The sequence below is a fragment of the Fonsecaea nubica genome (genome assembly GCF_001646965.1).
Source record: "Fonsecaea nubica strain CBS 269.64 chromosome Unknown Scaff17, whole genome shotgun sequence".
NCBI lineage: Eukaryota > Fungi > Ascomycota > Eurotiomycetes > Chaetothyriales > Herpotrichiellaceae > Fonsecaea > Fonsecaea nubica.
Genome location: NW_019173690.1, coordinates 335,921 through 357,157, shown reverse-complemented (window position 1 = coordinate 357,157; position 21,237 = coordinate 335,921). Strand labels below are relative to the sequence as shown.

At 52.3% G+C, this 21,237-nt stretch overlaps 6 protein-coding genes across 6 annotated transcripts; 2 read left to right on the top strand and 4 right to left on the bottom strand.

Annotated features, from left to right (window-relative positions):
• Nucleotides 1-1,381: 1,381 nt before the first annotated feature.
• Nucleotides 1,382-1,987, top strand: AYO20_03639 (hypothetical protein; the record flags this gene model as incomplete). Its single annotated transcript, XM_022641940.1, has 1 exon — nt 1,382-1,987. The coding sequence occupies one exon, from the start codon at nt 1,382-1,384 to the stop codon at nt 1,985-1,987; it is 606 nt and encodes a 201-aa protein (XP_022502173.1).
• A 350-nt stretch (nt 1,988-2,337) lies between these two features.
• AYO20_03638 (hypothetical protein) lies at nt 2,338-3,384 on the bottom strand (the record flags this gene model as incomplete). The annotated part of the gene is made up of 2 exons (XM_022641939.1): nt 2,338-2,886; nt 2,929-3,384. 2 exons carry the CDS (start codon nt 3,382-3,384, stop codon nt 2,338-2,340), a joined length of 1,005 nt encoding a protein of 334 aa, XP_022502172.1.
• A 1,839-nt stretch (nt 3,385-5,223) lies between these two features.
• On the top strand, nt 5,224-6,275 carry AYO20_03637 (hypothetical protein; the record flags this gene model as incomplete). Its single annotated transcript, XM_022641938.1, has 2 exons — nt 5,224-5,782; nt 5,857-6,275. The coding sequence occupies 2 exons, from the start codon at nt 5,224-5,226 to the stop codon at nt 6,273-6,275; spliced, it is 978 nt and encodes a 325-aa protein (XP_022502171.1).
• An 881-nt stretch (nt 6,276-7,156) lies between these two features.
• Nucleotides 7,157-8,706, bottom strand: AYO20_03636 (aldehyde dehydrogenase; the record flags this gene model as incomplete). Its single annotated transcript, XM_022641937.1, has 2 exons — nt 7,157-8,481; nt 8,541-8,706. The coding sequence occupies 2 exons, from the start codon at nt 8,704-8,706 to the stop codon at nt 7,157-7,159; spliced, it is 1,491 nt and encodes a 496-aa protein (XP_022502170.1).
• A 2,639-nt stretch (nt 8,707-11,345) lies between these two features.
• AYO20_03635 (hypothetical protein) lies at nt 11,346-13,578 on the bottom strand (the record flags this gene model as incomplete). The annotated part of the gene is made up of 3 exons (XM_022641936.1): nt 11,346-12,911; nt 13,028-13,474; nt 13,531-13,578. 3 exons carry the CDS (start codon nt 13,576-13,578, stop codon nt 11,346-11,348), a joined length of 2,061 nt encoding a protein of 686 aa, XP_022502169.1.
• Nucleotides 13,579-14,656: 1,078 nt separating this feature from the next.
• AYO20_03634 (hypothetical protein) lies at nt 14,657-15,291 on the bottom strand (the record flags this gene model as incomplete). Its single annotated transcript, XM_022641935.1, has 3 exons — nt 14,657-14,865; nt 14,922-15,167; nt 15,234-15,291. 3 exons carry the CDS (start codon nt 15,289-15,291, stop codon nt 14,657-14,659), a joined length of 513 nt encoding a protein of 170 aa, XP_022502168.1.
• Between the last annotated feature and the right edge of the window lie 5,946 nt (nt 15,292-21,237).

The window sequence follows — 21,237 nt, the reverse complement described above, 5'->3', positions numbered from 1 at the left end:
GCTCTATCTTACCCGAAATCTAGAGTCACTTATGTGGATATAGGGTCGCAGAAATGTTATATGAAGATTGCAAGATTCGAATTCGAGATTCCATGGATACTGCAGGAATTGGCGGCCTACCACTTGCTGGCAAGAATCAATTCAACACTAGGACCTGAGCTTTTGGGATATGTCTTTGAAGGATCACATCGAGTGATCGGATTCCTGATGACAGCTTTAACCTGGCCGACCAGCATCACCAGCGGACGTGGGGGCCTGACAGAACGCAGTCCGACAACTGCACAGTCTTGGTATCCTCCACGGGGATCTGGTTCGGTACAGCATTCTGATCACAGGGGATGGGCCAAAGTTTATTGATTTTGAGAACTCATCTATCCGATCAGACCATGACAACGACCGTTGGGATGACATGACGGCGCAAGAACTTGACAGCCTAGAATCAACTCTTCTGGATCCCTCTGACAAAGGTCGACCCTGGGAAATAGCGATCGCAAATATCCCTGAGACTGAGTTAATAGCCGCAAATTCTGCGTAAGCGATGGTTGATCAATATCTCACATGCTCGTTGAGCAGGGTCGACACTTGTGAGTTGACGTCTTGTCTTCATCGTCCTCCCAGATGCCTGGCCCGCCCCCAGCGTCCCCAAAGTAACCCACTACGGAAGAAGTAGGTGAGGAAGTCCAGCAGATATGCATGACCTGATTGACATTGAGGAAAACTTGCTAGATTGTCCGCTCTATACCTGCCTATAAGGATATGGTCTGGTGGCTGTAAGACCTGGGGGCTCCCTGGTTAGTTTCGAGGCGAATCAAGACCACTGCCCCTTCTCCTGGAATCCCCTGATAGATGAACTTCAGATTATACTGGGCCCTCCCCTTGATCAAGAATTGATGGGAACGGCTTGAAGCGATTCGGATCAGCAGAAAGTAGGCTCATCGATGTTGTTTGTAAATGTTTGTGGGAAATGTAATGGCAAGTTACTACACCCAGTCCTGCCTTGACGAAGCTGGTTTTACGGCGAGAGGTCAGTGGCTCTCCACTTGTAGTACATACTGCAAATAGACATTGATCAACCAGCCTCAAAGGAGAAACTACAAGGCCGCTTTTGCAGTCAGTTCCGCCAACCTCATTAATCATGACGTCATCACCCATCAAGCACAAGAGCGGCGTCAACATCGTCCCAAAAGAGGGTGAGCCGCGGGCAGTTGAGTTTGTCCCACACTTTAACAGCCACAGCCCACGGCAGCGGGCCTGGTCAAGCTGCCTGATATAAATTTCCCCATGTTTCCATGTACTTGTACTTGTACGTCCTGAGTGACAACGCTACCTAATCTTTTCTCTTCCTCCCTCCCCACAGTTAAGAACCACACCACCGTCAGACATGTTTGGAGTCTTCATCCCCACGCGGCCCATCATCCCCGAGATGGCGACCGTCTCGCCGAACCAGTTTGCCGTCTCGTTCCCGGCCTCGCCAGCATTCCACAACGTCGGCGTCTTCTTACACCCGACAAATCTCCTCCCACCGGGCACAGCCGCGGGAGTCTACATGCAACTGCCGGGGGAGCAGGGCTTTAAATTTCTCGGCGCCATCGGCAACGAGAAGCCCTCTGCGCTGTTCCGCGTGAACCTGCCCGACTCTGGCGTCGCCAACAACCCTTCTGCGGGACAAGTCAACCTGGGCATCTCGGTCGAACCGGCCGAGAACATCCAGGCGCAGATGCTCCAGCTCCAGCAGCAACAACAACAACAATCACCGATGTCGCCGACATCGTCATCGAATTCTTCAGCCCTCGTCAAGAGACCGCCCGACACGAGGGTGCTGGCCCAGCGCATCATCCGCAACGCGTTCAACTTCCTGGCCAGTTTTGCCGGCAACACGGCCAACGGGGTCGAGGTCGTGCCGCTCAAAAGCTTCCAGGACTGGTGGACAAAATTTGAGCGGAGGGTGCAGAATGATCCCGGGTTTTTGGAGAGGGACGAGGTTTGAATGGGCCCCAAAGAACATCGTGGATTCTCTCTCTTGCACCCCAAAACACTACAAGCAGAGTGAATGTGAATGTGAGAGTGAGGGTGCAAGTGCAAGTCATCATGGACGATGGACGGTATCAGGTCGATTTGACCAGGCTCACTGATTGAGCTTCGACGGTGGTCAAGTTCTATTCTACTTCCAGAGGACCACCGGGAGATCGAATATTACGTCAAACTTGATACACATCCTGTTGTGAGAGGGGGGATGGTGTCAGCTAACAGTTCTACCAAACCGCCCAAAGCCGCCACCGTCTATCGCTCGACATGCAATGCCCCGAAACACCATCTAAAGCGACATTGGACATTACTTTACCACTGCATGGCCATAATCTCCTCCTTGGTCCAGAACCGGCGCATATTCTCCGCGCCCAGCATCCTCACCTCGTCGTCCAAGTGGGCCCACAACACACCTCCAAAAGAGTCCATGATCTCCTTCAACTCGGACAGGCGCAGCTCCTTCTCCCCGCCCCGGCACGCGTCGAGGTACGCCTCCAACTTGTCGAGCCCTTCGTGGATCTGTCCGTGCTGGGTGATGAGGTGGTCGTGGGCGCCGAACGCGGGCATGCGCTCGGCCAGTTCGGGGAAGACGTGTTGCTCCTCGATCGTGTGGTGGATCGTCAGCGAGTGGCACAGGTGCAGGCCCTGCGAGATGAAGCTGCGGATGGACATGCCCGCGGGTCGCGACCCCGACGTGCACGCCTTGTACAGGAGATTCCACGTGTACCGGAAATGGTTGTGCTGGGCGTGTTTGTTAGTCGGACGTTGTTTTCGGGAGAAGGGATGTGCTGGGGGATTGGACAGTCCTCCGTTCCAAGGAACAAGTTGCTTGGGAACAAAACAGACTGTGGGGGGAAAGTCCTAGAAGGGGATTTTAGTAAAGGAAATGTCGTCTCGACATACATAGGCATTCATCATGACAGCCAGGCGATTATACTCGCGGAAATCCTGGGCAGACAGTTTCGGTAGCTCTGGCTCTGGTTCAGCTGCGGCTGCATCTGTTTTTGCGTCTGTATCTGCATTTTTATTGTTCGACGCCGGTGACAGATCCGCTTGAACCCCGGCTTTCTGTCCCGGCGTGCACTGTTCGGGACCAATGCCACACTCTTGCGAAGCCATGCTGGTTGTGGTCGGGTTTGTCGGGATCGAGGAGATGTATCTCGAAAACGTCGGTGCGTGCGAAACAGTGCCTGGCAATGCCGTCTGAGACAGTCCTGTGCCGCCAATCCAGAGGGGGACTTTTGCCCTCAGGGTCTGGAAGTTGTTCGCGGCGTTGACTCGTAGGATCTGTATCGGTGTTGATGGTCGGAGAAATCGAGTTGACGTTTGTTGCAGTAGAGCGATGAGGATCGCTAGCATCAAGACACAGACACTGAGGTAGACAGAGACGCTGAGCCGTAGATGTGGACGTGGACGTTGACGTGAGGATATCCAGCCTCTCATCCGCCCCTCTCTCTCTTTCGCTCTCTCTCCTCCGCTGTAGAGAGAACTCCAATTCGCGAACAAGACACCACCGACCGGCCAGGTGGACAGATAGTCGAATTGAACGAGGTATCCAAACCCTCTAAAACACCAGGTCCCTTGCGCCGACAATATATATAATATATATAATCCCCGAACAGTCGTCCCACCCACGTCCTGCGCGCCTCTGTGGCTGACTAATCTCCCGCCGCTTTGCTCTCCGCTAACAACTATTTAGTCCACTCGCTCCCTTGTACGCTACTCTCCCCTCCCTAACGGCTCTGGCCCGCTTCTACCGTACTTCCTCACGTGCCAGTGAGGCTCCCTTTCGGGCTCCAGTCTTATAGGCGTGAACGTTGCGTACGTCTAGCCTGATTAAAACTTTACTCGATCACATCTATGATGGCCCGTTTCGGCCCTGATGAAAAGGTGGGGTCTCTGAGAGGAGAGGATGCCTGTCAGGAACGGCCTATATAGATAGGCAGAGAGTAGCGACAGGTGATAGGAAGGTATAGTATATCTTAACTAAGACTCAAAGCATGGGGGAAGGAAAAGGGAAGCTTCCCTCAGGCGGTGAGCATACGGTGCTTAAATAATAAAGGGGTTGTCACGTGCGTGGTGTACTTACTTGGGGGTTCGTGACACTAGGGAAGGCTTAGTAGACCGTGATATTGAGACTACTGTGAAAGCTCTTGTATAAAAAGGTAAAGAATTCGGCCATGACCATCTAGATGGAAGATTGGAGGGAGTACATTCTTCTCTAGCCTTCTGACTCGCAGTGTTGATAATACAAATGTGTGAATAACCTCGGCAACCATAAACGTGTGGGTGAAGGATAAGAGATCTCCGGCTATTCGATGGTCCACAGCCCTGTGTGCTTGGCGAAATACGTCTGTTACTTCCCTTAGTGAATTGGTCACTTTCTTGGCCAATTCATGCTATGCTGAAGAGCTGTGATATTATCAGGAAGAAGCAGAGATTAGAGGTGTTATCAGGGATGCCTTATTGAAGATAGGCAGTACTCAGCGATAGATAGATTCCGTGGTAAGAAATATCCCTTTACGTACAGTAGTGACAAGACTTGAAGCATGGGGAAGGATGCTTCTCGGCTGCGAGAAGTATACTTTTCTCCTTCGGTGTGCGGACGGCGGAAAGTAGCTTGGGGCCGTCCGGCTGAAAACCATCCCGAATGGCCTTTCTACTCTACCTTCTCCTTAGGCTTAAGGCGGCGTAGGAGGATGCTTCTCCCCTGTGAGTAGCATGCTCCTCCCTCGCGGTTCGCTTTGGCTTCCTGCTCTGTTTGTGATAGGTGTTTGGTTTTGACGCGTAAGTGTTAACAGCCCGTACTTGTATATATTTTACGATGCAGCAGCGTTGTTTATGACTTTGATACTAGCTAGATGCTCCTTAAACCATGTGTAGCAGTTGTTAATGACGCCCTAAGTATTTAGCCGTTTGTGAGCGCTTAATGGCAATGTCGCCCTCATGATGACCGTTTGTCCTTTTGGCCAGGCTTATCGGCTATTCTATTGCCGAGGTCTGAGCTGAGGTAGCCGAATTGGAAGTTTTAGGACATCTACTCAGGAGCGAATGAATGTGTCTTCATACGCATCTTAACACTCGCTTGATCTTGAGCCAGACTCACGCGAGTGACAAGATAGACTGATTGAACACACAATCACAACCACGACCACGACCACGACCGCGACCACGACCGCAACTGCGACCACACTCATAATGACGGGCCACGCTGACCGTGGCATCAGGCTCTTTCACTATGAGGCTTCCCCGTACGCTCAAAAGATTGTCTTGTACCTAGCTCTGCGTCAGCTGCCCTATGCAGAAGTCAAACAGCCCATGATCATGCCCCGACCGGACTTGGCTGCAATTGGGGTCGCGTATCGACGAATCCCTGTTATGGCAATCGGAAGAGATGTCTATTGTGACACGCGAATCATACTGCGTAAGCTCGAAGAATTTTTCCCCGAGGGCAAGCTAGGCACATCAACACCCGAAACAATCGCTATTCAGAAGCTATTGGAGATCTGGCATGTAGAGGGACCACTATTCTCTCATGGCGTGGGGTCGATGCCATCATCACATTTCAGCCATCCAAAATTTGTAAAAGACCGTGAACAACTGCTGGGAAAGCCATTTGATTTACAAGGACGCGAGTCAAGGCGGCCCGAGTCACACGCATATATCCAGGGCGCTTTCGAATTATTCGAAGATCTGCTTGCCGACGGTCGACAGTGGCTTGTTGGCACGCAACGGCCATCGTGGACAGATCTTGAGGGTAAGTACCTACTGGGACCAGGTGCCCTTGGTTTCCTGGGCGAGGAACACTTAACTAATTAATCGTATGAACAGCCGTTTTCATGGTGTCTTGGCTCCTCAATTCCAAGAAGGCTCTCCCGGAGGATTTGTTCTCTCCAGCCAGATACCCAAACACCCGAGCATGGATTTCCCGCTTCGACAATGTCGTAGCGGTATCCAAAGCCCAGGGACCCAGACCGATCAAGCTAGATGGCGCGACTTCAACCAAGGAAATCTTGGCCTCTGACTATGCCGAGCCAGCTCCTGGGATACAGGAGTCGGAACCATTGAAGTGGTTGAGCGTGGGAGACCAAGTCGAAGTCTTTCCCACCGATAATGGGATGTTCAACAAGGACAAAGGGAGACTTGTAGGGTTGACCTATAATGAGATTGTGATTGAGTTGAACAACCATGTTAGGGTGCATTACCCAAGAGCTGGATATCGAGTTCGGGTAGTAGGCTCAAATATGTGAAGGAACTTGGTGAAATGTTATTCTAGTACCGGGGGCTAACGCGTGGATATCCGAGAGATGTCTGTGATTGATTGGGAGATTAGTAGCCGGTATGCTCAATACTGGGAGTTCGTCGCACGTATATATGTCATGTTACTCGGTATGTAGATAAGCCAACAATATTCATCGGATTTCCGATATGCCGGGCGAGCCTCGTCATGTGATCACCCATGGCTTCTCGGTCGAGATGCTGCGATCCAGCGATCCAGCGGATTATGTATCGGGCATGTCACGGGGTTGGTGGACACGCGAGTTAGAGTAACAGCGAAAAGCGAGAAGCTAGAGTAATCTTTACAGGAAAGAGGGGGAGATTGTATCTGTGGGTCGGATGATATCTCTTGATACCTATTTATCTACATATCTATCCATCTATCCACTTCTCCGTGCACAGACTGACAGCATGCTTCTACCATATCAAGAGTTGATGCAATGCGACGATATATAGACGAGACACATGGGACCGACACGACAAAAACGACATCACTCATCCATATTCATAACACTTCATTATCCATTGTACATCCACTGAGGACTACTTTACCTACATAGCTAGCTAGCAAGCAGCAGAACTTTACAAGACTTTGAACCGGCAGCGCCAGCCCCATGCACAGGTAAACTAGCCCCCGAGGTGTGTGCTCGTGCTCGTGCTCGTGCTGGTGTGTGTTTGTGTGTGATGTATAATGAAAGAAGCCAGGCCAAATGTTTTCCCCCCGGCTCTGACATTTCTCATTTGCATGCCTTTTTGGTTTTCGCGGGACAAAAGTTGGAATGAATCATTTTCGTTCTCTCGTAATTACTCCATGGACTTATCATTTTTCACTTTAGGAGATACGTTGACCCTTTTAACCAAAGAGAGCACCGCCAAGTCGGACTCTCACAGACTTGACTTGAGTGTAGTTGGACAGAGCATACTTGCCGAGCTCACGGCCGATACCAGACTCCTTGAAGCCACCGAAGGGCACCTGGTAGCTGAGCATGTTGTAGTTGTTGACCCAGACGGTGCCGGCCTTGAGGGCGTTGGCAACGCGGATGGCAGTGTTGAGGTTAGTGGTGTGCACGGCAGCGGCGAGGCCGTAGGTGGTCTCGTTGCCGAGTCGGATCACCTCTTCCTCAGTTTCGAACTTGCTGATGGCGCAGACAGGACCAAAGATCTCTTCTTGCATGATCTTCATGTCCTCGCTGACATTGGAGAAGATGGTCGGCTGGATGAAGTAGCCCTCCTCGCCGTGGCGCTCACCGCCAGTCTCAACCTTGGCACCAGCCTCCTTACCGGACTGGATGTAGTTCATGATCCGGTCGAATTGGAGCTTGCTAACCTGAGGGCCCTGGAAGGTGTCGGCCTTGAATGGGTCGCCGACGACGTTCTTGGCCGTCCGCTCCTTGAATGCCTGGATGAACTTGTCATAGACACCCGATTGGACGTAGACACGCGAGCCGGCGCAGCAGCACTGGCCGTGGTTGAAGAAGATACCAAAGTTGACCCACGAGATGGCGTCTTCGATGTTGGCGTCGTTGAACACAATGTTGGGCGACTTGCCGCCCAGCTCGAGAGTGACCTTCTTCAGGTTCGACTTGGCAGCGGCTTGTAGGATGGTGCGGCCGACGACGGTCGAGCCAGTGAAGGCGACCTTGTCAATGTCCATGTGGGAGGCGATGGCGGCACCAGCCGTCTTGCCGAAGCCGGAGAGGATATTGATAACACCGGCGGGAATACCGGCCTTCTCGCAGAGAGTGGCGGCAAACAGGCCAGAGAGAGGGGTCTGCTCAGCAGTCTTCAGGACAACAGTGTTACCGGTGGCGATCGCAGGGCCAATCTTCCAGGACCACATGAGAAGAGGAAAGTTCCATGGGATGATCTGACCGCAGACACCGATGGCTTCATGTCTGGTGTAGTTGAATGTCTCTGGGTCTGTGTCGATGGTCTTGCCGTGGATCTTGTCTGCCCATCCACCGTAGTATCTCAAGCAGCCCGAAGACAGCTGAACGTCGACCTTGGCCATGGACAAGGCCTTGCCGTTGTCCAAAGCTTCAATCGCAGCGAGGGTATCCGAGTACTCGTCGAAGAGGTCGGCCAATTTGCACAGCATCTGGCCCCGCACACTGGGGAGCGTCTGGGCCCAAACGCCATTGAAAGCCTTGCGGGCGGCCTTGACGGCAAGGTCGACATCTACACGAGAAAAACGTGGTCAGCAGGCTCCCCACCTCCAAGATCTCTAGGTCACTCACCCTCGGGACCGGCCTCGTGGACGGCGACAATGGGCTTCTCGTTCGAGGGGTTGATGGTCTCAAAGGTCTTGCCCTCAACGCCCTTCACCCACTTGCCATCGATGTACAAGCCCAGCGGCTGCTCGTACGTGATGCTAGGGGTCTCGATCTTTGCTGTCAGAGACATGGTTGCTTGAAATGTCGATTTGTACAAAAAATAACTGGGATGGGTATCACAACAGGCAAGGGATAAAGTCGCAGACTTTTTGTAATAGAACAAGAAGAGGAGAAGAGAGAGATCAGACGAGCACCGAGGGCAGAGAGTGAGCTTTATTTCAAATACTTCATGCGCGGGGAAGCGCCAACTCTCATGGACGCAATGATGTCCACAAGCACAAATCTTCTTTCGCTTTCCTATTGACCGAGCCAGTAGGTAGACGGCGAGCAACGAGTAGGGTAGACACGAGAATGGATCCCAGAGGTCGAGCGGACAAATGTAGTAGGCTGACGCTGGAATTCCGTCCCTCCAAGGGCAGGGGGGGTGATTGGGAGTCGCATCTCAACTGCGGGGTCGAGAGGCAGCGAGAGAGTCGTAAGTGGATCAAGGGAGATCAGAATTGTCACAGCTTGGAAGCCTCAAGTGATTCAAGGGTGGAAGAGGGTTTCGATGTTCTGTGAGATTGAGTGAGGGGATTGGACGAGGTCGCGGAGACTGCGACTAGGATGGTGGGGGGGCGCAGGGAGGGACAATGTGGCAAAGAGGACAAAGAGGGGAACTGACTAAACAACCACGACAAGTAGCAGTACAACATGGACTTTTGCCCGGTGAGCCGTTCTGGCTGGCCCAAAGGATGACCGGACGAAGATTCCTCTGGACCTTTTTTGGCCAGATCTTGCCTTGACCCCGAAGCTAGCCGAAACCAAGTCCTGGAGGAAGATACTCTAGCTATACGATGCACTGGTAGCTATACATGTTGCAGAGGTCGGGACTTCCATCACATCGGATCTGAGGACCAAGCCCGCGTCATCCATGTCTGAATCTGGCCCAGACGGCCAAGCCCCTGTAGACCTGATGGGTTCGGAAGAAGGGTTGAAGGGTTGTACGGACGGAAAGTGTGTGGCTACAAGCCGGCTACAAGGAGAAACGCCTGGAGGACTTTTTTCCGTACGAGAATGATTGTTGGACGGAGAGTCATTGTCCCGTCACCAGATGACCCAGCTGTATGGCATTATGGCCGAGAACAAGCAATAAGTCTGTGATGTCTCCGCCGCCACCCCCTCCCATCTAAGCTCCTTTGCCATATGGGGGATGCCGTAGATAGAGGGGCACAGGGGTTTGGAGGGGCAGGGGGCACAGGCACAGATACTGAGTACACCATAGAGGAGAGTTCTCCGTCGGCGCGGGGCAGATGTGGCGCCGCTGGTATGTATTGCCAGTCTTTGTTCGCATCAACACGGTCGAGTCGACTTTTGTCCCTCGGTATCCAAGTGCCAGGCCACCAGGCTTATAGTTCGCTCTCTGTTTCCCAATCTGGACAAACTGGCGCGTCTGCGGAACCGTTTCCACGAATGATAGCAAATCCAGAATTATTGTAACGTCGAGCTTTGTCCTCTGTCTTATTGCCGACCCATGTAGCCAGCCCCTCTCAAGTAAAACATGGGGAGAATACGATGAGGCCCAGGATCATCTAATCGAATATTTTGAAACATTGGCCTGGTCTGTGCTTCCATCGGCCCGGATGTAGACGTCCAATGTGTGTCTTAACATACTAGCGAAAGAGCTGCTTGTACAATCTTGATCACCTCCCCATCGACCTTATATTGCCGAGCTAATATCTGTGCATCAATTCGCCGACGGGCAGGGTCAATTGTTGGCATTTGGGCCTCGTTATAGCCGTGTTCGACTAGGATCGGTTCGATCTCGGTCTGCTGCAAGCTATTCGTAATGGACTCTACCAGGTATAGACAAAAATGTCAGTCAGTTTTGCATGCTGACGGCGCCGATCGACAACTGATTCGTTCATAACACGACGTAGCTGTAGCGGCGGCGGACCGAAGCACCAGAAGCTTTTGGCCTGGTTGGGAAGGGCGAAAGGGGGGTTGCTGCATTGCTTACGGCGATCGACTAATCCTTGTCCAGGGAGGCTGATTATTGGTAGTGACACTGGCGACACTGGCGAAGTTTGAGGGGAAATGAAACAGCAGACAAGCTGCACGTCGGTGACACTCGGCCCGAACACAGGCAACTATGCCGAAAGACCCCCACCTAGAGTCACGTGTATACCCACTAGAATAATTCATCAGGATATATGTTATTGTCCCAGAATCCGTCTCTTGGCTGTCATGGTCAAAAAGTTAGGAGATCACCTTGAGCCTGTTGGGCGTCGCTTCACACACCCACTTGTTCAGTCGTGCCTTGCTCGGAATTTCGGGTCGTTCATCGTACTCGTGTGTGCAGACCACGATCGCTACGGAACGTTAAGTCATTGGAAGTGACACTTGAGGGAAGCGATTCTGCAGAGGCTCTTCCACCCGGAGTTGGCGATGTGAGATTACACACTGGCAAGATATGCGAAGTCCCAGGTTCGATGTGGGTGATCAACTTTTTTGTAGTCCACTAGTAGTTTTTGTCTTTGGTTTTTGTCCTTTTTTTGTCCTCGTATGTGCGGAGACAACACCCAAGAGGATCGATGCCAAGACATTTACCTCCTGCTATTGCTGCGACTGGTAACTAGGTACTCACTCAGGAGATAGACAAAGATGATTGTTACTCTATTCTCTAAATATGCATGCATGCACACGCACGTACACACACAAATATGAATGCTAAGAACAATGCCCGTTTGCCGTCACCAGCACGCTCTGGTTGCGTTCCTGCGTCGATGGCGCGACATCCATTGCGGGATTCCTGGTGAAGAAGTTGACGGGTTTCAGCCCAACGACCATCTTCTCACACGGCATCACCGGCCAATCCTCCACGCGCGGGTTGTGCGTGGATCCAAAGGTATGCCAGACGACAATGTCTTGATTCTTGACGTCAGAAGGAGGAGCATTGTGCGCTGCCGCCGAAGACTCCTGCTGCTGCAGCTTGCGCTTCGCGATCCAGCTGGCAATCCCTTCACCGCCGAGAGATTGCATGGTGTGGTCGCCCGCTGCGAACAGCTCTCCGTCGTGGTACCTCGTCACCCAGACTGCATGGGCGCCGAACTCGGATCTCTTCGCATGATACGAGGACGGGTGTGCGAGGGTGAGTTGACTATAGCACGGGACGAGTTTATATCCAACAGGACCTCCCGTGACGGGGTTCGTCACGCCCTCGTTGACGATCTTGAAAACCCGATTGACCGTGTGGTCGAGATCCAAACCGCATTCTTCCTTGACCGTCTCAGCTTTGGTCGTGTATCCAATCCCAAAAGGGTTGTGGATACTGGGGTCTTGACTCTCGAGCGGCATCGCGTGTGATTCCTCGACGACGAGGGAATTCTTCCACCCCGCCACAGCCGGGTCAACCCTCAGACAGAACAGGTGCTGATGGTATGGAGCCATGACACCCGGTGCGACCGTTGTGCCAAACGGCACTTTATCCCCGACGTTGATCGGGACAGTCGACACGATCCCCGTCGCGCGCACTTCATAATGCAACGACGCGTCCTGCCCAAAGTAGAAGGCAAAAATGTACTCGTAGTTGCTCACGGTGATGATGGTTTGCAGCACCAGGACCCTCGAGCGGGCGACCACGGCGTTGTTGGTGCGGAAGTTGGTGTGCTTCCACAGGATCCCGTCGTCGATCTCGTGACAGCACACCGCGTTGGGCAGTTTTATGGGGTCGCCGGAGCTGGTGGCGTGCCAGCCGTCAAAGTACTTGATGTGGCCCAGACAGTCGCACCCCAGCTGCAGGTTATTGGCGTTGCAGCCTGCGCCGTCGTTGCCCAGATCAAACGCGGCTTTCCGAGCATACGGCGTCCGCGGATCACCGTAGGGGACAAACATCTCCGAAAGCGAGAGGCGGTAGAACAACGACCGACCGTCATACCGCACGTCATGGAGCGTAAGTCCTTCCCTGTAGTTGAACCCGACGCGTAGATGCCACTTTTCCCAGCGTACGAGGTTGCCATCGGTGGTGAACGACGGGCCATCCGGCTGCACGACCCGGTATGGCTTTGTGGACGTGCGATGCTGGGGCACCAGGTCTGGGTGGTACTCGATGCTGTCGTCGAAGATTTTTCGCCGGTCGTACGGTTTCGCCGTCGTGCTGATGTCGTTGGACGTGCCGTTGGGGAGGTGATAGATCTTCAAGACGCGCGCGTCGCCTGACATCTCCACACAGAGGTCCAGCGGGTAGGCGTAGTGGTTCGCGTCCGGATGACTGATTAATTTCATGTAGAAATAGCACTGCACAGAAAGTCAAGTCATCAGCTATCCATCCCATAAGGTCCGCGACAATTCAATGGTTTCAAAATAAGGCCATAACGTTTTCGTTTCGCTCCCGGGCGGAACCATCAACTTACCATGGTGATCTTCTGGTTCATATCGTTCATCCCGTCTGTCGCATACGTCCAAGGTTCGATCTTGACCACGGCCCCCTCGGGGAGTTGCATCTCCTTGATCGCGGCCTGCACCCGGCTGTCACCGAGGCAGGCCGCTTCGGTCTTCTGCATATCGTTGGCGTCGACGTGAGGATGCCGGCCGAGAAGTTGCTCCTTGCCCACGACCTCTCCGGTGTCCACGTTCACCTTGAGTTCGTAAAAGTGCGCGCTGTCGCGTGGCTGCCCAAGAAACACCTGAACCGTGGCGAGACGAGGCGGCCTTTTCAACGTCTGCGACTCGACACCACCACCCTTGCTGTGCTCATGCTCGAGAAAAGTCACCATCTCGGCCTTCACAGGCTCTGCGAGGGTGATGACCCGGAAATATGCTTCGCCATCGGGAAACGCTGCGCGGACATGCTTCGCGGTCTGGAACCGGGTCAATTCGTGATCGCTTGCAGGAATACTTCGAGAGCCATCCTTACTTGAGAGATCTCTTGAGGCGTGAGGGGATCCAAGGGGTGTGGACCCATGACTGCCATTTCTTCTAGATTGATTCCTTGTGGTAGCTTGCCAGCATCCGCTCCAAATTATTTGTGCCAAAGTCGACCTCGTTCCTGATGTAAAGGGAGTACAGACTGGTAACTTACTGGCAATGAAAATGTTTACATGCTGGTAAAACAACAAGTCGAACCTAATGTGGATCTACGCCCTCTGACAAGACGTGAACTGCCAAGGGCAGTAGGAGTAGGACGCATCTAAATCCATACCTCCAAAGGTTGAGGCTCGGTGGTCCAATGCTTTTGTGAAAGACACGGAGGAATCCGCTGGCGATGAAAGCAGTCAAGTATGTAACTGTCGGATATTGGCGGTTCTTGGGCCGTCTCTAGGCTAACTGACTTGGGCATCTGAAAGCACGCTGTCTATGGGCAGCAGACTAATACGCAAAAACAAATTGCTTGTACCCGGTATACCATAGGAGATCATGGACAGAATGATGGTTGAAGGGAAAGACTGCTACTCCTTTCGGTGTTGAGACTGTTTCGGCCGTAGACGAGCAGATGTTCTAGGGGTCCGAAGTTGCTTCCTCACACGCCAACAAGGTCCAGACGCACTCGAGGCGTGCTGATGCAGTCTCGATATGAGTAACGCAAGCAGTGATTAGCGGCGAGTCGACAAGCTGTCCATCAGAAGGGAAATATCAATGTTCCTGCCAGGGGTTTCACGTGCGGTTCGTCGCTCAATCACATCAGCCTGCGCAGTGCAACAACAAAATGTTTGGGACCTCTGAGAAACAGCACACGCACACAAGTCGATGCGCAATTGTGAGTAGCCAGCACTTATCAAGCCGTAAAAGTCTTTTCATTGAGATGATCGGCCAAGGGGCGCGATGATTGAAATTATGTCCAAGTCAGAACGCTTGTTGGAGCAAACCCATTCCCTCAACCGGCGCAGGGTATAGAGCCTTTCTTTAGTACAGGGAGGCGAGATTCGTCAGAATAAGTCTGAATAAGAGTGGCTCCATCCAGGCATAGGCCACAAAAAGGGACTAAAAATCTTTTGTTGGTACACTTTTCGTCGCTCTTCGTCGCGTTGCAGCGGGCGGTGGGTTTATTCGACGCCCGGGCCACTGTCGGATCCTTCGCTACCAGCGCCAAAGGAGCCAACCTTCAGGTTCTTGTCTTGCGCAACCATTATTGCGAGGATCTCGAGGATCTCCTTGGGGACGGTATTATCGTAGATGCCGATGAGTGATTGAGGTTCGGGGTAGACCTTGAGTCCCTTGTAGAAGCAAAGCGCGGCACCGATAGGATCAGAACCTGAAAAGTAGAGTCAGTCCATACTGTTTACAGGCCATGGTGATGGTTGTACAGACCGTCACTGGCCATAGCCTCCCCCTGTGCGATTTGTTGCATGAAGAAAGCCTCCTTCTCTTCAATGTCTGTCGGGAAGCCCTCTTCAATTGCCTCCTGAACAGTCCGTTTGATCTCCTCCTGTTTCTGTTTGCCTTGGAACTCGGCCTCCTCTTTGGCTAATCGGGCTTGCCTGCGCGACTCCTTCTTCAGGGCTTTCCGGAACTCAGGGTCGTTTCTCCGCCTGTAATCGAAGTACGCGGCATATGCTGATAGAAAGTCAGTTGCCAAAAGTCCAGCTGAGAATGTTTTCCCTTCGTGAGGCATCGACGCACCAATCAGGCCTGTGACTACCGTCCCGACAGATATTGACACGATCGTCGAGGTCTTCATGATGAGGATACGGAGAGGCAGGCCCTGGAGAGATGTGGCGGCACTCTGTGTATGACGACAAGAAGTAAAGAATGCAGAGTATAAGAAGCAGAAATGCAAACGGAAATGGAAATGGATTCTAAGAAAGTAGTCGTATCGAGATGAATGATTTTCCGGATAGACCTGGAATGATACTTGGTGTACTGCAGCTTTGGGGAAATTTCGCAGCTTTGCAAACGAAAAAGGCCATCAACGACTTTGGCAAGCCGCAAGTTGAGCGACTTCACTTTGTGGCGTTAATGATCCGCACTAATTATACTGTGGATCATTTGGACCACCTGAGACAAGCTCAGCCTCGCCCCTGACCCAGACTTGTACTCAACACCCACTCATCGACTGTAGCAAAGAACTCCATATGCACTGGGTATCCTCTGTTTACCTCGGTATCCCCTAACTTACAGAAAGGTCATCATGCACGGTAGTCAGTGACGCCGGAATTCCCATCCTTAAACCGCCGCCATTCAGCCGTAACACCTTCCCCAGAGTCTCATGCCCACGTTGGTACAATTTGGGTTCAGACGAATTTTGTACAGACCTCCTGGCATCCGGCGGACTGGAAGCAGACGCAGCTATTGAAGTCCTTTTGGATTGAGGACATTGGACAGACGCAACAGCCTGAATCTCACACGCTCAAACCCTTGTGTCGTGTGTTACCCAGAGTATGTTGGCTGCCCCGAATGTTGACTTCGCAGTTTCAATCAACAACGCGAGCAGACTCTTCCGCCGCTGGGGATACATCACTACTCGTACACATACATATGTCTCTCTGGCGTATACATACACCTACCGACTCACAGTGTTTAGTCAGGCACAAACTCGACCCACTGCAACTGTGACACGTGCGTGTGCCCTCGCATCCGCACCCCAGCAAGCTCGAAAGCCAACAGCAAGCGACGCCTCGCAGGAATAGGCTTCTTCTGACGACGAATAAAATGGTCTCTTCGCTATACCAGTTCCGAAATCTCGCAGAGATACCTGAAAAACTGTGGATAATCCTGTGGGGGAAGGTTCACGCGGAAGGAGTCAATCCTTCGGGTAACAAGGGGATTCACGACCCTCCTGTCCGCAGGAATGCATGCACCGACAAGACGCTTGTTTTCTACCTTCGTTCCCTCAGATCAGACACTTGTCCGGTGCTTCGGTGGTGGCTGGCAGAAACGGAATGGATTCGCTGTTCGCGTATCCGTCACTTCGCAGCACTCGCTTTGATGTCCCGAAAGCGCAATGCGTTGAATTTCCCAAGATGGGACTGCCACATGGAATCTCGTTCACTGCTTCCCTGGACCTTGCGAGCGTTCTAGGACCAAAGCAAGGCATTCAAGTAAGGCTTAACACAGACCTGCAAGCCAATTACAAAGCGCCCCAACACTGTCTCCAGCTTGGTGAGGGATAGCTCTTGGTCACCTCACCAATGACTTACTCATCCGCCGACTTCCAGTGTCCTTTTGTCGCCAAGATGACGCAGGGTACATCTCCCGTGGTACATTAATCAGCAGAAAGAAGGTCACTGGCATCGTGTCCGTCCATCCCCAGGAGAGCTCAATATCCTCGAGATAGCTGGCTGAAGTGTCCGGAAATCGCGATCACAAGTCGACATCTGCTGCCTGGGTCGTTCGGGATGGGCATCTATGATCTTGCAAATCATTTGCTGTGACGTCTCGAGCCATGGGGGACTTATAACATGATTCTGCATCCACTGTCAAATCGATCAGCCGAGGCTATCATTGGATGTTGTGGTGCGGTTCGCGTGGCACATGCCAGGGGGGGGGGAACAGCTGAGGTGAGTATGCAAATCTGCTCAGCAGAGACGCATATTCCTGTCCATGCTCACCTTGTTACCCTATCCTAAACGAGTCCATGGTCAAATACCTAGAAGGAGAAAGGCAAAGCTCGGAGCCGCACCTTCATTGACCTATAAAGGTGGCTCCCAGCTCCGGCAAGACGGAACAGGCCGAGCAAGCCTCTCCAGTCAAACTGACAACGAGAAGGGTGGCATGAATTGTGCGAGATCCGTCCAATAGCATGGGAAGCAGCTTCGACTCTAGTGAAGAAAAGGTACGTATCCCGAACCCTGTGATTGGTGGGCACAAAATAGATCCTGAGTTAAGCGCTATGTAAGCAGACATCTGACGGCACCAACGGCAGCCAGCAACGAACTTCAACCAATCTAGACTGATGTAGACGAGCAAGTGGCTACAAAGACCTTCTCAATTGGATGACCTGAACCGATCCTCGACCAAATGCTCGATCCGCGGGAAACTGGTAGGGATTTGAGCACCATGATTGGTGTCTTGTCGTTCAGTGCCAGAGTTGCCCGGCTCCGCATGTATGCAGGGTCAATGCGCAGTACCGAGTACGAAATACATTTATCGAGGAGTCCCCAGAGATTGCGGATTTCTTCATCAGAGCCGGACTCCAGCGAACATGGGCAGTTGTACAGCTCTTCAACAACGGGGCCTGAAACGGCGGGGAACTCACTCTGTAAGATCGCCCTGTCACTCTTTTGTGGGAAAAGCCCTCCTCATGTGTGTATCGTGATAGAATAGTCGGGGACGGCCGCCTGTGTGCGACTTACGTCAGTCGGAGGTCGACGACAACATCAGAAGGCTTCAAAACCAGGTTGTCAAACTCAAGTTTGAGTGTAAAATCCTGCAGCAAGCAAGAGATGACTCAGTCATGGTAGCCGCACAGATGATCAGGGAGATTGAACGATTGCAGGGAATCCTCAACTCCATGCTCCAGCAAAAAAAGGAAATCTCCAAGGATGATTCGCCTTGATCAATAAACAACAAACAAGTTTGGTTTGGGGTCGAATTTTCACGTGATGAAGAGATATCCCATGAGCTTTGGGCGTGCGGAACCGAGAAAGCCAAACCGACCATTCATTTGAGCGCCCCATTCTATTGATGCCGTTATCGCATGCAATGGGATAGTCACTCCTTCGAAATGAAGCGCCCCTTACTGTCGACTGTGGAACCCAAAAGCAATCCCCAAGATGGACTGGGAGGTCTTCTGTCGGGTTGCATGGTGCAGGACTGGGTCAAAGGCGAGCCCGGGGGATTCCACCACAACGGCGCGGTAATATGGCATTTGGAGCTTCCAATGTTAATGGAGCTCGTCGAGAGAGTGAAGAGACGAGACCATGGGTTCATTTTCCTCTAGCAGAATGGCGACGCTTCAGCAGTGTTGCAAAGAGAAGAAGATCGTCCGAACCATTCATCGATCAATGATGCAAGTGGGCCTTCCAGATCGAAGTACCTGTCGGCGAAACTAATGCTAGACGAGCCCATTGATCCATAGGCTAGGGTTCCCCGAGATCGATCTGCCAGGAAGGTGGTACTGGCAAGTCCAAGAGAAGTTCTGCTCTTGAACACAATACTGTATTCGAGTCAGTGGCTAATGTTCCACCCCCCAATGGAAGGGATTGAGACGATAAGATCACCTGTGAAGTCTTCCAAATCCTGGGATACAAGCAGGCTTCGAAGAGTACTTGAACCGTTACCAGTAACATATTCCTAACCTCATCACTGGTGCTGGCGGGCGATATTGTTCTCCAGAGATTGTAATGACAGAGACACTTCAGCTGCTGTGAAGTCGATAAACAATCGTGTCCGATCTCCTTCGTTCGGCTGAGAGCATGACAACGAAGTAATGCCTGACTCGAAGCAAGGGTAACGTGTGTCACTAAGTCCCAATGCGACTTGCATGCTATCAAAATATCATTTTGGCAGCCGAACACCTGGACAGTTTCAGTGTCTTCTGTGGTATTAGCATGCTCATGGTCGGGCAGACTGGTCGTACGGATTTTGTCGGGAAACAGCACCAACCAGATCCCTTTGCAATGGATTTTCGATTCTCCATTCGGATATATTCCGTCAGCCTCGAATCAAAACTGGTGGTGGTATGATCGCTGTGTAGCAGCGGTGTCGCGTAGACATCACACCGCTCAACCTGGTGGCGTTGAGCTGGAGTAGCAAGCCACACGAATACTCGACTTTTCTGTCGAGGCGACACGATCTTCCTAGGTGTTACACACGGACGCAACTCCCATACTCTTGCCCCTCGTGGCGTAAGATTGGAAAATGGAAGGAGTTGGTCTACAAGATCCCTGCTTATTGAGGTAAAGGGTGGCTGGGAGAGAGAGGCTACCGAAGCACAGCGTCATATTACGCAGGCGTCCGGGAGAGGAGCATCCATTAGTTGCAGGTCCAGCGGAGTAGATGAGACAACGAACGACTTGGTATCATCTTGACGCAACAGGAGCTGACTTCGACCCAAGCCAGGTAAATACCCAGGTGCGCCTTGCAGAAAACGAAAGACCGGCCGAAAACAGACAGGACCTTGCGTTGTAGGAGTGGTACCTAACTTCAGCAACGACTGAGACTCACTAGCTTTGCGCTGAGAGCCTTGTCCTCCCTCGACCTAGTACGAGTAGACCTGAGAGGGCGGAAAATTCTTGCAGCAGCGTCACCCTCAGGCACGTGCAGACAGCTATTACTCCTTGAAGCTGCATTGAGTCGTGTTGGTACTTGGTCACAACATATGACGGCTGGGACACACAACAACTGATCTCTTGGTATGCTCTCGTCTGCAGTACCTCGTACGTGCCTCGTCATCCTCACACTGAGCCGGGAGTGGAGAACGTGATTTTTGGCCGGAAACGTCGAAAATTCACACAGGCAGCTTGGGATACGGCCGCCTGCCGATTGGCTCTGAGGATGGCCATCCTTTAGCGTGGGCGCTTAGATGCAGAAGCGTGCTGGGCCGCCTCAAGCCTAATGACTCTGGCCGAGTACCCAGCAACTCCCCCGTATGAAATTGTTCCACACTCTTCATCGACCCAGTGCTTTAGCTTTGGGGGTGGGCCAAGTCCAGGGCTTGGATTGTCTGCTGAAGACAGGTGACGAACGTGACAGACGTCTCGCAGACAGCATGAGGAGCCTGGAAGAACGTTGATGGAAACAACTCGGCTGTCTTTGGCTTGTAGGTCATCACCTGTGGGAAAACGGTTGGAAACATTCACAACGCCACCACAGAAAGGGCAGCATGGGGGTCGGACTCTCGAGTCTTGGAGCTGGCTCGCCCCGTGGCTTGCGGCGCGTCTCCATGCGACCGATCGACGTCAATTCTCCGATTCATTGATCGTATCTGCTCTTCTTCTGTGAATATCAGTCGTTGCACATTGCGACTCTGAACATTCCATTATAACTGCACTTGTAAAGGAAATCAATTGCATTGTACAAGGGAGGTAGCGATTGGCAGCGCAACGAGAAGTGGCACTTCCGTCGCCCGCTCGTCGCGGGAACCACGGGCACCACTGCAGGTCATAGGCCTTGCTCGCGCCGGTCTTGTTGGAAAGTCAGAAACCCTCTGGGCTTGGGGTCCCTTTCGCGACAACGGGAGAGGCTCATATAGCTATCGAAGACCTAGGGGAGAGAACTGGCCCTAAACTTAGATCTTCGTGCAGCTTGTGGAGGGGCAGACTCGGTATACAAGGTCGAATAGCCGAACTGAAGATTGTCCGCGTACGCAGGTAAGGCAGGTTAGCTAGCAGATTAGTACGCTGCCAACCTGCGCAGAACCGTTTCTTTCATTATTTCCCCACGAAAAAATTCCTGTGCTGGTCTCTTGTCAGGTTCGTGTCATTCTGTGAAAGGTGCAACAGATCGAACAACGGTCAACTTGTCCCAACACGATAAAGTCTAGCTGTGACACTTCTGGCGCTCGAGGGCTATCTTCTTAGAATTTGTGCGATTCCGACCTGGACTTGCGATGTCAAGGTCAGCAAGCGAGAGACAGTCCACGGTAGCGATATATAAGACCTTCCAATGTACACAGTTGTATAACCGCTGAGGCAATTTGTGAGGAGATTAGGCGGTGCGAATTGGTATTGGGGACAACTGGAGT